The sequence below is a fragment of the Ctenopharyngodon idella genome, chromosome 9, assembly GCF_019924925.1.
Source record: "Ctenopharyngodon idella isolate HZGC_01 chromosome 9, HZGC01, whole genome shotgun sequence".
NCBI classification, from domain to species: Eukaryota; Metazoa; Chordata; class Actinopteri; order Cypriniformes; family Xenocyprididae; genus Ctenopharyngodon; species Ctenopharyngodon idella.
This window is the reverse complement of record NC_067228.1, coordinates 34,301,072-34,317,983: the sequence shown is the minus strand read 5'-3', so window position 1 is coordinate 34,317,983 and position 16,912 is coordinate 34,301,072. Positions and strand designations below refer to the sequence as shown.

The following is a 16,912-nucleotide window of genomic DNA, read 5'->3' as shown; positions in this document are numbered from 1 at the left end:
TCCATGAATTCATGTGATGATAATAATAATAATAATAATAATAATAATAATAATAATAATAATAATAATAATAATTACATTTATATAATAATAATAATCATCTTATTTAATTTATACAGCCTAACAACAACAAACAATATTGTATTAAATGTATAATAATTTATTATTATTATTATTATTTAATTTATGTAATATTAATAATATATTTTAATGAATATTACAACAATTTAATATTTATATTTATTGTATAATTATTTATTAAATAATAATAATAATAAGTACATTTATATAATAATAATAGTCTGGATTTACATAAAACAAATATTTTTATTAAATGCATAATAATTTTGTATTATATTATTATTATTAAATGTATATAATACTACTAATAATTATTAAATGTATGTAATATTCATAATAATAATTTTATTTAATGAATATTACAATTTAATATTTATATTTAATGTATTTTTATTAAATAATAATTAGTTATATAATAATAATAATAATAATCGTATTTGATAAATTTACATAAATTTATCAAATACATAAAAATATGAATATGAATTTACATAAAACAACAAAAAATATTTGTATTAAATGCATAATAATTTTGTATATTATTATTAAATTTATATAATACTACTAATAATAGTTATTATTAAATTCATTATTTTTTAAATAATATTAATAATAATAATTTTATTTAAATTATATTACATTTTTTATATTTATATTTAATGTATAATTTATTATCATCATGATTATTAAATCCATAATAATATCAATTTTAAACTATTTTATAACAAAAATTATTTTATTTAATGTAAAATGTTTATTTAACAACAAAAATTACATTTTTGTATTTAATGTGTAATAATAATTATTTATTATTATTATTATTACATTTATAATAATATTAATATCAATTTTATACAATTGTTATAACAATAATGTATATTTATTTATTATTATTATCTTTATTATTACATTGAAGATAATATAATATAATATAATATAATATAATATAATATAATATAATATAATATGAGAATAATAATAATAATAATAATAATAATAATAATAATAATGTGTTATTCAACTGTGAACTGAACCGTGTTCACATTTGCAAAGAAACTTTGGTGGCTTCAGGGATATCTGATGGTACTATGATACTATGATACTTCCATGCATACAGTGATACTGAATTACTGAAAACTTGGTGCTCTAAATGACCTAAAACTGTTTCTCACTTCTGTGAAATTAGAGTGACTCAACTAATATATCGTGACGCATGATCTGTGCTGACTGTCACGTTTTGTGAACTCGTCATGGCTGTCCAGTAGATCCTTCATAATGAAGAAGCCTGTGCCGTCCAAGTCCGCTTGTTTCCACTTCAGAGGCCTGGAGCCTGTTAGAGATGTTCACCGGACTCCTGGAACTCACCCCGTCCGTGATCAGTCGTGTGGTGAGGAGAACGAGGCTTCCTGTCAGTCAACACACACCTGCTGTTCTCCTACGCTGTTCATTTAACTGCACGCTTTCAGAAGCAACCGTCAGACAGGCACCCGAGAGGAAAACAACCCCGTGTTAACAAAAATGTGTGACGAGTCTGAACAGACTTTAGTGCTCAGATACTGTAGAGGAGGGCAGAGATCAGAGTGAACACATCAAGAGCTTGTGTTATTCACACACAGAGTGTCTCCTTTGCTTTTTGAAAGCTGTATTCATATTTTGTTTGAGAGATGTCTTGTGAGGAATGAGAAATGATGGATCTTCTTGTATATTTAGTATATATATATATATATATATATATATATACACCGATCAGGATTAACATTATGAGCACTGACAGGTGAAGTGAATAACACTGATTATCTCTTCATCACGGCACCTGTTAGTGGGTGGATATATTAGGCAGCAAGTGAACATTTTGTCCTCAAAGTTGATGTGTTAGAAGCAGGAAAAAGGATTTGTAAGGATTTGAGTGAGTTTGACAAGGGCCAAATTGTGATGGCTAGAAGACTGGGTCAGAGCATCTCCAAAACTGCAGCTCTTGTGGGGTGTTCCCGGTCTGCAGTGGTCAGTATCTATCCAAAGTGGCCCAAGGAAGGAACAGTGGTGAACCGGTGACAGGGTCATGGGCGGCCAAGGCTCATTGATGCACGTGGGGAGCGATGGCTGGCCCGTGTGGTCTGATCCAACAGACGAGCTACTGTAGCACAATGGGAAGAAGGCAAGCCGGCGGAGGCAGTGTGATGCTTTGGGCAATGTTCTGCTGGGAAACCTTGGGTCCTGTCATCCATGTGGATGTTACTTTGACACGTACCACCTACCTAAGCATTGTTGCAGACCATGTACACCCTTTCATGGAAACGGTATTCCCTGGTGGCTGTGGCCTCTTTCAGCAGGATAATGTGCCCTGACACAAAGCAAAAATGGTTCAGGAATGGTTTGAGGAGCACAACAACGAGTTTGAGGTGTTGACTTGGCCTCCAAATTCAATCCAATCCAATCGAGTGTCCAATCGAAACTCAATCCAATCGAGCATCTGTGGGATCTGCTGAACAAACAAGTCCAATCCATGGAGGCTCCACCTCACAACTTACAGGACTTAAAGGATCTGCTGCTAACATCTTGGTGTCAGATACCACAGCACACCTTCAGGGGTCTAGTGGAGTCCATGCCTCGACGGGTCAGGGCTGTTTTGGCAGCAAAAGGGGGACCAACACAATATTAGGAAGGTGGTCATAATGTTATGACTGATCGGTGTATATACATATATATATCAGTGGCGCGCGGTCCATATAAGCTGCGAATGCTCTGCATACCCAAGCCATTTGTGGACTCTGCAATTAATATTAACATTATAAATTACTATTAAATCCCTTGTTTGAGGTGTACCATAAAGCCTACATGATTGGCAATGCGTATGTAACTGTCCGTAATTTATTTATTTGCCAAACGACAATCATTTTCTTTAAATCTGCCAGTTACGGTGACTTCCGGGAAGCTGATCTACAGCAGCTTTTGTGCCTTTGCTCTTTTGTTATGAAACGTCATCATTGTCCCGTGTTCTCATTTTTTTTTTCTGGTCTATGGCGGATTTCATGGCAGGATAAGCTGTGAGCGGATCGCTCGCCCAAGAGGAAAAATGAGCTGTTGCCAGATCTCGATCAACGAAAATCACATTGTATTTGATACAAAACTAACTAGACTTAACCAAATGGGGGGAAAAAAAAATCATAACTAAAACTATTTTCATAGTATTTCATTTTCTCCATAGGGAATTTTTTTTAATGAAAACTTATAAATTGTTTAAGACAGTTGTACTGTAACTAGGCCTATCAGAGGATATTAATCGGTAGTCTGTGCATTTGTTAAAGTCATCAGTTTGCATAATTTCAACTTTTTTTTTTTTTTTAAATTTTTCCATTTGATTTTTTATTTATAATAGGCTGCTAATACTAATTATGTTATACTTATTTTTAATTATTAATTTAAAAAGTACTTCTGACATTTAAATTGACGCCATGGTGTTTTTTATTTGTCGTGTCTGATTTAGATCTGTGTCCTAAACTGATACGTTTAAATGTGAAGTATATTGTTTGTGTGACACTAGCGGCACTTAGCGGATTACAAAAATACAGCATATTTTGATAACGCACCTTTCGCATGTCGCGCCTCCGTCGACTCTTCACTCTTCACTTTGTGAAGGCACGTCTCAGGTAAATGTAGACTACTCTCAATAAAAGGTCCAAAATATTAGAAATACTTTTCGCTGTGTTACTATGTTTCATGAGCAAGAAAATGAGTAAACAATGTCTAGAGAACCCGAACGTCTCGCTTATTAGCTATAAACCCATTCAACGTAACTGCATCGGCCACATTTTTTACATGACGCGGCACCACCCAGCAAACCCGGTTAAAAAAGTCACCGCTCGCCACTGATATACACCGATCAACAAACGTACATAGAGCTCCTGAAATATGCTAAACATAGCATGCATGCTTAATGTAAAAACCAATGATACTTGTTCTCGAGAAGTTACGATAGGCTTTTCTTCCCTAATATGTCATATATCTGAGTGAAACAGCTTCTGGAACAAGAACAAATGTAGGGCGGGGCTTGATTTTGTCTGTGAGGAATTGATTGGATGATTTGATGGTTGTGGTTTGCTATTGGTGGATCACATGTGAGTGACAGTTTGCGCTGCTCTCGTCAACAGAGAAGAGAAGAGATGTTGCTGCAAGAGGGAGGGGAAGATATTCTGATTCAAGATTATGAGGCACCTGAATTTAAAATAAAATAATGTGCACAGATAAATCATTTATAATAAATACTGCAATACTGCATTAAAAAAACAAGAATTGTCAATTTTGATTTCATGGTGACTTTAAAGCTGTTCAGAAGACTTGGATTGAACTGCTTGATTCATATGGATTGCTTTTATGGTGTCTTTTTTACACTTTTTGAGGTATCAAAGTTGTGGTTCCGTTGACTTTCAATGGATGGAAATGATAAGCGATCAATGTTTATTTATAAATAAAAGTCCAAATTAAATCTGTTCATCATGTAAAGAGATCGTGTCTCTTCAGAAGACTGGGATTAAACCGCTCCATTCAAACAGGTTAGTTTTAAAATGTCTTTATGCACTTTTTGAGGCATCAAAGTCTTTGGTTGCATGGACTTTCAATGGATGGAAAGTTCAAACAGAATACTAAAAATATCTTCATTTGTGTCTTGAAGATGAACTGAACACTTATGGGTTTGGAACCACATTAGATTGAGTGATTGATGACAGAGTTTTCATCTTTGGCTGAAAAAACGATTCAACATTTGTGTTTAATGGACATTTAAAATTAAACCCACACGAAAGAAAATGGTCGCAACAAGCCATGGTCCAAATATATTGGCGAATACCTTCTTGTAGCACTAAGTAATTCATCCATGTATCATTCAGTTTTCAAACTGGTGAAAAACTGAAAATGAAAATCTAGTTTGAAGGAATTCAGAAGTCATGAGGAGAGATAAATGGCAAACAGCTGTGTGAGATCAACACTGGTTCACACTTGCTTTACACACTCTGGAACTGAGAATAATGGATTAACTAGAGCGCGAAGCAGATCTTCTGCATTAACCTTTATAGATCGAGGCAGAGTGTGTGTGAGGCAGCAGTCATATTTTTACCAGATAACTGTCCATGGAGAGTTAGTGATCACTGGTTGTTCAGGCTTTGAGCAGTTACGTGGGACCACACACAGACTGACACAGTTAAATCGATTAAACGCACACAGCCCGTAACTGGGATTACAGCAGTCAGTGTTACTGAGATACGGAGGAACCAGTGATGCTGAACATCACCCTCTAAATCTCCACACACACATGCACATGCACTTGTTTTTCTGCTTGTTTTTCTGTTTTTATACTGGGCTAATCTTTTCTATCCCCTAACACCCTAAACCTCACACAAACCATGCATTTTTAAATACCATTGGCTGTTCTCCACAATACTGGTGATTGAACAGAGCGTTTATTTATCAATAAAAGTGTAGTACTCAGAATCAGAAAGAGCTTTACTCCATTGCCTCCACAGTGCTGTTTATGATGAGTGGGGGGAGTGCTGGGGGTTTCTCCTCAAGTCCACTATCATCTCCACTGTTTTGAGCGTGTTCAGCTCCAGGTTGTTATAACTGCACCAGACAGCCTGCTCTTTAACCCCCTGTCTGTAAGTAGACTTGTCACCATCCTAGATGAGGCCAATAAGTGTGGTGTCTTCTGCAAACTTCAGGAGCTTGATGGAAGGTTCTTTTGTGGTGCAGTCATTGGTGTACAGGGAGAAGAGCAGTAGGGAGAGTCTTGTAGTTTGTGATGTATACACAACAATACAATAGCATGTTATTATTTAGATAGATATTTAAATTATCATAATTAGATATCTTAGATATTAGACAGCGTGCTTGGAATAAACGACGCATTTTTTAACATGTACAGCATTGCATTAAAATAAAGTAACAAGAGGAACGACGACCAGCGTAGTGAAGTAAAAGTATAGATTTTTCATTACAAATGTACTCAAGTTAAATTAAAAGTACCCACATTTAAATCTACTCTAAAAAGTACAAATTTTCCAAAAAACTACTCAAGTAAATGTAACGAAGTAAATGTACTTCGTTACTACCCACCTCTGCACACTGATGCAGGGTCGTTGGCTAAAAACTGGTTTCTCAGCTTTTCAGAGTAGGTCCTCTTAGCCACTTTTCTTTGTCAGTGTGTTTTTGGCCTGTTTATACAAGACTCTGTGCCCATTCCTGTAGGCATCTTCTTTGGCCTGACTAAGCTGTCTTGAGTTTTGTTTTGCTTATATCCCCATAGGAATGCACATATCCTCACAGAAACTGATATATGATGTTAAAGTCTCTGTGAGCTCGTCCAGATCGGTGGGAACAGCCTCAAAAACAGGCTTGTAAATCCCGCTCTGCTTCATTCGTCCATCTTTTTACAGTCCTTGTTACAGGTTTAGCTGATTTCAGTGCTGTGTGTATAAGGCAGTTCACGGGAGAGATTTGCTTTGTTAAAATCCTCAAAAATGATTATGAGAGAGTCCGGGTGTTGTTGCTCCGTGTCTGTGATCTGTGATCAGCCAGTTGTTGCAGCGCTGCGTTCACACACACTTGCGGAGGAATGTAAACACTCACGAGAATGAATGAGGTAAACTCCTGCAGCGAGTAGAAAGGTTTACAGTTTATGAAGAGCACTTCTAGATCGCCGCAGCACATCTTCTTCAATGCTGTTACATCTGTACACCACCTTTCGTTGATGTAGAAGCATGTCCCACCGCCACACGATTTCCCCATTCATTCCTTTAATTACAGCTCATCAAAACTTATTAGTTTGTTGGCTGCCTACTATTTTCGCTGTATTGCACTCTTAAAACCCCCGTAGTCAATAATTTTTCCCTTAAAATTCATCTTTAAATCACCAAAATGACATATTTAAACGTTTTTTCCTGTGAAAAGAAATTCTTCATGCCTTAAAATAGGTTGAATGCGACTCTACACCCTTGCCTCATTTAATATATCTGGATCAATAAATATGTAAATTAGCCCCGCCTCCACTCGCTCACGCCAGCTCAGAGATCCACTCGGTCAACTTACTGAAGTAATAATGCACAGGTAGTTCCAAGTCAGTTCTATATTAATGCACTGCTATTATTGAAGCGTCGAAACTCTTGTGCATGTCTATTGTCTGAAATATAGATGTATATTGTCATATATACATGCATTGATTGCATTATATACATTTTTCGTTTGTTTCTACCAACTGAATGAACTAAAAAAATTACTTTGTGCATGCCACAGATCCTACAGTTTAAGTGGCAATTAAAGCTGTAACCTTACTTTACACCAATAGCAAGAGACATGCAAAGTTAAAAATAGTCACTGATTGTAGAAGAAAAGCCTCAGAAAGCAAAAGAAAAACAGTGCAAACGCACTTTATCATAATATAAAACACACACAAATTAATTTCAAAGAAAGTCTCTTTTAATAATGCAGATAGCAAACATGTGACTTCAACTTCAAAAAACAGTAAATGTGGTTAAATACAAACCATGGATCAAGCATGAGAAAACACCCCAACATACCCAGTTTCTGATGGTCACCAATGAACTGTGCAATTACTCTTGCCACTATACAATTATTTCAGGTGTGAAAGTTCATTGTAACACTTAATATGTTGATCCCACTTACTATTCAGTATTTCATAAAATATCCTTGCAAATAAAAAGAGGTAAGATAATACAAAAAAAAAAAAAAAAAAAAAACTCCCTTAATTAATCCAAAATCAGTGCACAGATGGTGGTCTGCCTGTTCTAGACTTTTTACTTTGAGCTCCAATCTATCTGTTCTTTTAAGGCTTAGGTAATAATCAATGGAATGTCATTGAAAATCATTTTATTTTTATTCTGAAGCCAAAACAGCCGTTTATATCGGATCTGGAAGTGATTTCTGGATGCGTCTTTTAGTCAAAACTGGGGTCTAGCAGGGAATGATCTGGTTATTATGAGGAATGCATCACATTAAAGTATTCAAGTTGTAATTAAAGCAGTAATAAACACCTTGTTGAACACTAATTCCCTTCACAACTAAATATGTTGATATCTTCCCTGTATTTTGTATATTTCATCTACAAATACAGTTTGACGCAGTCAGTTGTGCTCTGACGCCCACTAGTGCTGGATCTGAGACATCACAGGAGCCAGCTGCCCTTGTAACAGAGGACATGCCCTGTCATAATACTCCATATTACTCTTTTGGGTTGTTATGATGAATGAGATCCGATGGTAGTGTTTTGTCCAGATGACTCTCCTCCACCCGTCATAGAGGATGGAGGAGGCAATAACAGTAAGAAGATCATATTCTGTGTGAATAACTGTGTTTTGTCTCTCTGCATGTAAAGTCTAAATATTCAGTCATTATATTGTAAATTTAACACACACACACACACCAGGCCTCACCTGCAGTCATGAAGAGAGGACAGTCATGCAGTTTGACCAATCAGAGTCAGTTTGGCACTTCACTGCAGCCAGTAGCATTTCAGCGCTGGCACAGACGGTGTGTATGAGCCATCATATATTACTGTTACACACAAGTGGAGAACCTGAGCGTCTGAGGACGCAAACGGTGGATCCGCAGGCATGAATCATAAAACGGTCCGTCCTCAAACACGAAGAGCGGCGCCTCCTTCAGTGACGGATCGCTCTGTCTGGTCGATGCCTCGCTCCTGTTTCCTGGTTTTCCTGTGTGTGTAGAGGATTCTCCCTTAATCCTGATGGCTCTTTTCCTGACTGACTTTGTACTCGTACTGCAGGAAATAAAGAAACACAAATCAATGCACTGCATACTGTTTCAAAGGCAGCAGCCGTAACGCATTACAGGTAATGTGCATTATGTAATCAGATTACTTTTTTGAGTTAACAAGCAAGGTAACACATTACTTTATAAACAAGTCTATGTTGTTGACTGCATTACTGCGTTAAACACTTGCAAAAAAGAAATCAGTAAAAAACACCCGCCAGGCCTGAAGAGATCGAGCCTTAGCCAGGTGAGAAAAAGTAACAACAGAAACTTAACGCATTACTTTCTAGGGCTGCCCCCTAATAGTCAACTAACCGTTGGTTGACGAGAAGAGGCTTAGTCGACCAAAATTTTATTAGTCGCAGGGGAAAAAATCCACAGGAAGTGGCGAAATCACAGACAGATCATTAACAGCTGGTCTATGTGGTGATTACAGTACATCAGACAGGACATCCAAACGCTCGCCTATCATTCATCGACCTCAAATATGGCTTATCATCTGAAACATGTAAGTAGTAGCAACTTTACATGGCCACTCGCTCTTACTTTAACCTGGAAAAATGTGGACAGTTCAAGTGTTTGTGAGGAGTGTGAAAAATGAATGTGAGTGTGAATAGTAGCGCACTTACTGCATGACAGCTAACATGGAGGTGCGATCACTTGCACTTAATCATTTTTGGCCATACAGATAAGAGTAATACATCTTTTGAATCTGTGAAGAGTCTACTTTTATTTGTGTGCACTCACAATTACAACAAAATGTTGTGCTTTTGTAAAATAATGAACGCAAACAGGATGCACTTTCTGCTGTCTCTCTCTGTGAACTTGAGTGTGCAAAAAAAAGAACCAAAACTCCATGTAAGCTTGCCTCACAGACATGAAAAATATCTATAGAAAGCGAAATGTCTACTTTTAAATGAACCAATTCAAATAGAAAACAAATATTTTAGTTTATCAATTAATTATTAAAATGTTAAAGCAGTCTCCTTGCTGTTTTTCCCCGATGCATTCATAATCATTACTTCTGTCGGTGCGCTTGTGACAAGCTTTATGAGCGCTGATTAGGCTATGTAGGCATTAAAGGCTCTTTATTATGATTTATATGGTTTATTAATAAACGTGCGATTACTCAACTAATTGTTAAAATTGAACGATTACTAGTCGACCAGAAAAATCTTTAGTTCAGGGCAGCCCTATTACTTTCCATAAAAAGTAATGTAATTAGTTACTTTTTAAAGGAGTAACGCAATATTGTAACATATTACTTTTAAAAGTGACTTTCCCCAACATTGTACACTACATTTCAAAAGTTTGGGGTCGGTAAGATTTTTTAATGTTTTGAAAGAAGAAGTTCACAGAACTTCAAGACTGCGCCTTGAGGAAAAGTACAGTAAAAACAGTAATATTGTGAAATATTATTACAATTTAAATTAAAATAGTATAATGTAATTAGGGGTCAAGCCCCAAAGGACACGTAAGTCCTAGAAACAAAATTATTTTTTCCTCTGATTCGAATGCATTTTGAATTTTCCGAAAAACCTACTTTTTCAAACTCCTCCTAGAGCGTTTGTCCAATTTGCAATAAATTTGGTATGTAGCATCTACTCACACTCCAGGCAAAAAGTTATTAAAAGATTATTGATCAGCCAATATAGTGCAATATAGTGCGTCAACGAATTTGACGGCAAGCACGCATGGATTTGATGCTGTATCTTCGCAATGATTTGGTGTATTTGGTGACACCAAACTTGGTATATGTCATTACATAGAATGACTTGGGGGTGCATGGACAGTATTGTCACAGTGCCACCTACTGGTGCAGAGACAGGAAAAAAGGCTATTTTTGCTTATAACTTTTGAATGCCTTGTCTTAAAATCATGAGGATGGTCTCCTTAGATTCCTTGAGGCAAGCCGAGTTGAACAATAATCAATTTTCTTTCATTTTGAATTTTGTTTTAAAATGCTGTGTTTTACGAACGCATGAACGTATCATTACGAAACTCAGTATGATTCATCGAGGCCATGTTCTGAGAGGACCTGTAAAGTTTTAGGTCAGCGCCCCCAAGTGGTCAAGAGATATGAAATTTATGAAAATGCTTATAACATATGAAAAATTCAACATATTGTCATTTAACTTACATCATTAGATTTGTTGACTTATGCAGATTTTACGATACCAAATTTGCCATATTCTTCCATACTTACTGTCCGCCATATTAAATTTTATTCAATACCTACTTTTTCGAACTCCTCCTACAAAATTTGTCCGATTTGTCCGAAATTTGGTATGTAGCATCTACAGACACTCATTACAAAAAGTTATTAAAAGATTTTTGGTAGACCCAACCGTTGTTTTATACTGCATCAACAAATTTGACTGCGAGCACGCCAAAATGGATTTGTGGCTGTATCTTGCAAAAGTTTTGTGTATTGACATTGTGTATTGGTATGTCATCACAGGCATGACTTGAGGGTGCATGCAGAGTTTCGTCATAGTGCCACCTACTGCTCAGAAGTTATAAACCATGTTATTATGTTATAAGTGCTTTAACAGCTTTATCCTAACCTCATGATCGCAGATGTCCACAAATATTTCCTTTTCTGCCCTTATTCGGCTTGACTCTGTAATTGCTGCTTGCAGCTAAATTTTATTCCTGTGTTCAAAGCTGAATTTTCAGCATCATTACTCCAGTCTTCAGTGTCACATGATCCTTCAGAAATCATTCTAATATGCTGATTTGCTGCTCAAGAAACATTTATGATTATTATCAATGTTGAAAACAGTTGTGCTGCTTCATATTTTTGTATTCTGATGAATAGAAAGCATGTACTTAAAACAGAAATCTTTTGTAATATTATTATGTGCCTTTAATGTCACTTTTGATCAATTTAATGCGTCCTCTTTCTGGCCCAAACTTTTGAACGGTAGAGTCAAATCTTGATGCAGCTCCCTACGTAGACAGCATACCCCGTTCGGTTCACTACGGTTTGGAGCAGAGCTTAATTGTGAGATTACGTGCGAGCGAACATGCGAGAGTTTACCAGAGCGAGCTGTCGTCCGATATTCCCCACGGTTATCACTCCTGCGAAGAAGATACACGGCAGCCAGGACCGAATGTACAGGAAGTCAGGGGAGGTGTATCTGCACACATTCAAAACACCCATGCAAAACAAGCTTGTAATGATGCTCAGTGTCAGCAGTAGATCATAAATTGCTCTGTATGTTAATGCTGCACACTTATTCAAAATAAAATCAGTCACAATACAGTTCTACGGGATTACAAAGGCTGCAACTTGATGATAATCTAGTCCTGATGAATGAAAAAACATTGATGTATGCTCTCAAAATAAACAAAATGTTATGGTCTGTTGGTGTGGATGTTAATACAGTTGTGAACAGGCCTTAACACTACTTCAGTCAGTTTGGTCATGCGTATCATGTAGCCCTATAGGGTGAATATGACTGATACTCACTGAAAAACTCCGTTGTAAACCAGCAGCTGAGTGGCGAGTGTGGCTAGTGTTGCAATGATGACACCAAGCCCAAACCCACTGCGTGAGCGATCAAACGTCCACCACAGGCCGACCGACAGGGCAGCCAGCGTCAATGACAGCTGCACATTATTCGCAAAGTCCACCTTCTGTCGAAAACAGTGTTAAAGATAACAGTTGGCAGATTCTAAGATATAAACACATCAGTAGAGTGAAACCCCCTTGTGATTTTTTTTAAAGCTTTTACTTTATTTATGTCTAAATGCTGAACAGGTAAACTCATCTAGTCACTAGTCCACTTTCACAGCTCACTGTGTATTGTGTATTCTAACACAAACTTTAAAGGAAAATGTTTTTTAAATAAAGACTGAAAGACTTGTTGAAGCTTAAAGTGCCCCTATTATGCTAATTTAAAAGTTCCTAATTTTGTTTGTCTCTCCTACAGCAGGTTTACATGCATCCAAGATCAAAAACACTTTGTCTCATAATATCCACTGCAGCATCAGCTCTTTTCTCACAGTGTCTGAAACAGTTTGATAAAGGATTCGGTGGCTCTAAGCCCTCCTTTCTGAGAGCCTGCTCTGCTCTGATTGGTCAGATGACCCAGTCTGTTGTGATTGGTCAGAAACCAAACTCTCATTATCATATCTGAATTTCAGCTCTTGATTCACAGTGATACGAACAGTAACGATGGCGTCGGTTTTACCGTATCAATCTCATCAAAGTAGATTTGCTTTGGCAGCAGAAAACAGCGTCTTCTCGACATGAACAACACGAACCAAACTCTTCCAGTCTCAGATACAACTACAGTGTTTGAGGGTCAAAGTTCACCAGCAGCCAATGAAGACCATAGACTGGCATTATGCAAATGTGTTACTAACCTACGTATGTTCAGCAGGAAGTGAGACTGAATTACTGACGACTCGTTTCAGTTCAGAATCGATTCTTTCTTTTAGGAGACAAAAACTCCATTTATCTGCACTTTGATCTTTGAAACTTTGCAGATCTTTTACATTCACAAACATCTATTACACACTACAGGAAAGGGAATATCTGAAAAAGCACAATAGGGGCACTTTAATGATGGTGATGTTGAATTAATGTGATCGTGGTATAGTTCGTTTATGGACTACGTTTAGTTTTTTACCTCTGATGATTGTATTAATGATTCAAAGTTGTGTTCATATACATGGAAGAACAGATCTGTCTCTACTTCAGTCACATTGTGACTTTAAGACAGACTGAATAACAGTTGAACAGCTTGACAGAATGACTGTTAAAGAAGGTCAAGAATGAGAAGAAATGAGATGTTGTGAGAGAAGGATACAGCACTGGCGTGGTTTATGCCCACAAAGACGGCCACACAGCGCATGACATTAGACCACTCCCTCTTGAGCTTATGGGGCTCCCCAAGACGCCGGTCCATACAGGGGTACAGCAAACCTATCAACGCTGAACAAACAAGAGTGACAGTCAATCACACTGCTTATGCAATGTCGGAGTGACAAAACAGACCACACACACACTGCAAAGCTATGGTAATGTCAGCAGTGTTCGTGTCCATGAGAATCCTGCTCAGGGCTGTACGGAGCCCCTAAAGGGACATGGTGATGGAAAAAATATATTTCAATGCTCGCAAAACTTGTGCGTTCCCCTGAGAAACACTGTGTTTGCTGGCAAAACTTTCGCAAGAGAACGCAAAAGCACTGACATAATTTTTCCTCCCATCTCATATTTTTTTTCCCATCACTTTGTCCCTTTAGGGGCTCCGTAGGGTTGCCAGGTGTGCGGTTTCAACTGTTGCCACGGGTTGATTTTTCCCCCCTGCGGGTTAAAGGTTTGACATAATTGCATAAATTATATTTGACTAAATTTAAATATTTTATATTCTATCAGTGATAAAACTATGCTAGATGTTAAAGGGGACATATTATGAAAATCTGACTTTTTCCAATTTTAAGGGCTATAATCAGATCCCCGGTGCATCTACCAACCCAGAAAACGTGAAAAAGGACAACCCAGTGACTTCGTTTTGGCGAGCCTTTCTCTGCAAGCCTTTGGCTACGTAAGATTCTCCAGCTTTGTTGTTGTTGAGCAACCGAAGCGTGAGCTGTTAAAGCTCCGCCCTCTTCTGGAAAGGGGGCCGGGAGCAGCAGCTCATTTGCATTTAAAGGGACACAAACAAAAACGGCGTGTTTTTGCTCACACCCAAATAGGGGCAAATTTGACAAGCTATAATAAATGATCTGTGGGGTATTTTGAGTAGACGCATTCTGGGGACACCAGAGACTTATATTACATCTTGTGAAAAGGGGCATTATAGGTCCTCTTTAAGTTTTGTGAAGAAAGGCCACTGGTAAGGAGGTTTTGAGCTGCGTTTATGATCACTATGATGTGACTATTGTAACAGTGACTGTAAAATATGTATTTTAGGTATGTGAATGGCATATTTTGAGTTTTAATATTTGGGATATGATCATTGAGCTAGTTTTGATCGGCCATTGGGCTAGTTTTGTTAAGCAGATCTGGCAACCCTCATCCTGCTATAGTTCTGCATGACAAAGAATATCGATAGTTTCTACGGCTGCATTTATTTGATCAAAAATATAGAAAAAACAGAAAAATTGTGAAATATTATTTCAATTTAAAATAACTGTTTTTTTATGTAAATATATGTTAAAATGTAATTTATTCCTGTGACCAAAGCTGGATTTTCAGCATCATTACTCTAGTCTTCAGTGTCACATGATCCTTCAGAAATCATTCTAATATGATGATTTGATGCTCAAGAAACATTTATGATAATTATCAATGTTGAAAACAGTTGTGTTGCTTCATATTTCTGTGGAAACTTTAAAGAATAAAAAGTTCAAAAGAACAGCATTTATTTGAAATATAAATCTTTTGTATATTCTAAAATAAATCTTTTGTCTGTTTCTAGAAAACAGAATCCTGACATTAACAGGTCAAGTTAATACATTTACATGTATACATAAATAAAATTGTTGTGCATGCAAACACAGCCAGTGCTGTTGCTGTGGACAGAGGCAGTTCAGACGATCACCGCCACCTGTGTCAGTACGTGTCGTGTGTTTGCATACCTGCAGCCGTCCCACAGCAGGGAGGAACCCACCAGGCAGACGAGAAGATGCTGCTGATGACGTCAGGAGGGAAGAGCGTGACGTTACGCTGCACCTGCAGCAGGTTCAGCACCAGCGCTAGAAACACGCCCACCATGAAGAGCATGGCGGCGCGGATCAGCAAGTTCATCGTCCGATTGGTGATCATGCTGATGTAGGGCCCGCGGCGCATCGGAGCACCGCCGTTCAGTGCTGCAATCTCCGCCATGGCCGCTGTGACTGAAGGATGATGCTGCCGGCGGACATCACATGCCTGTCAAAGAGAAGGTGATAATAATGATGATGATCCTACAAGCCACAAACGGACAAGATGATGGTTTCCACAAAGATATGAAGCAGCACAACGGTTTTCAACACTGATAATAATGAGAAATGTTCCAAATCAGCATATTAGAATGATCTTTGAAGGATCATGTGACACTGAAGACTGGAGTAATGATGCTCAAAAATCACAGGAAGACATGACATTTTACAATATATTGACATAGAAAACGGTTATTTTAAATTGTAATGATATTTCACAATATTACTGCTTTTACTGTATTTTTGAACTAATGGTGGCCAGAAGAGACTTACTTCAAAGCATTAAAACATCTAAATTTAGCAGCAGTGTAATTTTATAATAACAATTACATAGTCAAAGCTGAACGTCCTAAGAAATATTGAGTAACTGGGAATATGATCCTATTTGAGATACACACCTAATATCTGCAATCAGAGTACTGTAAATCACTTTAGATATAAAACCCAACATAAAAGGTCACTACTGGTCATGTAAACAAATCTAGTTAAATATCTCTGATCAAAGGCCACATCATCAGCAGGCCTTCAGCTCTCACCTCGGTTACAATGCAAATAGACTCTCATAACAGTTTACCTGAATAACCACTACTTATTATTCATTAATAAAGGACATAATTAAAGTACTAGTAAGCAGAAGATAACGAATTCTCAAAAACATCATCATAATATTGTAGCTAAACTCGTAGTTTCTGACCCAGTGAGGGGCAAAAAAACGGTCATATCCAAAATGCGCTAACTTATTAACTCCATTGTAATAGATATCTAATAAAACACCACAAATTACTCACCGCTGCGCAGTTTTAAAGAATCTTCTCTCTTTCTCTGAACTGAGATATTAAAGTCCTAAGCGAAGGAAGAGCTTCTTGCGTGGATAATGCTGAACTTCCGCCCCGCTGATGGCGCGGCTCCCTCCGCAGCCAATCAGAGGGAGCGCTGGTGACGTAATAAAGAAAAGCTTGGCGATTCTTCTGTATGCGTAATATTTTTTCGGTTTCGTAGCAATCCGATTACGCTTAGGTTGTTATCCACGCATATTTAATTCGATAATTCTCAGAAAACTTGCGTTCACAGGTCTCTGAAATCCCGCGCAATCTCGCGTGAGTTTACGCACCTCTTC

At 37.3% G+C, this 16,912-nt stretch overlaps 2 protein-coding genes across 2 annotated transcripts in view; both read right to left on the bottom strand.

Moving 5' to 3' along the window:
* dbi (diazepam binding inhibitor (GABA receptor modulator, acyl-CoA binding protein)) overlaps nt 1-16,912 on the bottom strand; it is a 279,016-nt gene that overhangs the window by 234,137 nt on the left and 27,967 nt on the right. The gene's annotated exons all lie outside the window — the stretch shown is intronic.
* Nucleotides 7,524-16,741, bottom strand: insig2 (insulin induced gene 2). The gene is made up of 6 exons (XM_051906712.1): nt 16,584-16,741; nt 15,454-15,745; nt 13,680-13,804; nt 12,335-12,501; nt 11,903-12,002; nt 7,524-8,866 (listed from the first exon to the last, which is right to left on the bottom strand). Exons 2-6 carry the CDS (start codon nt 15,698-15,700, stop codon nt 8,825-8,827), a joined length of 681 nt encoding a protein of 226 aa, XP_051762672.1. The 5' UTR covers nt 15,701-15,745; nt 16,584-16,741; the 3' UTR covers nt 7,524-8,824.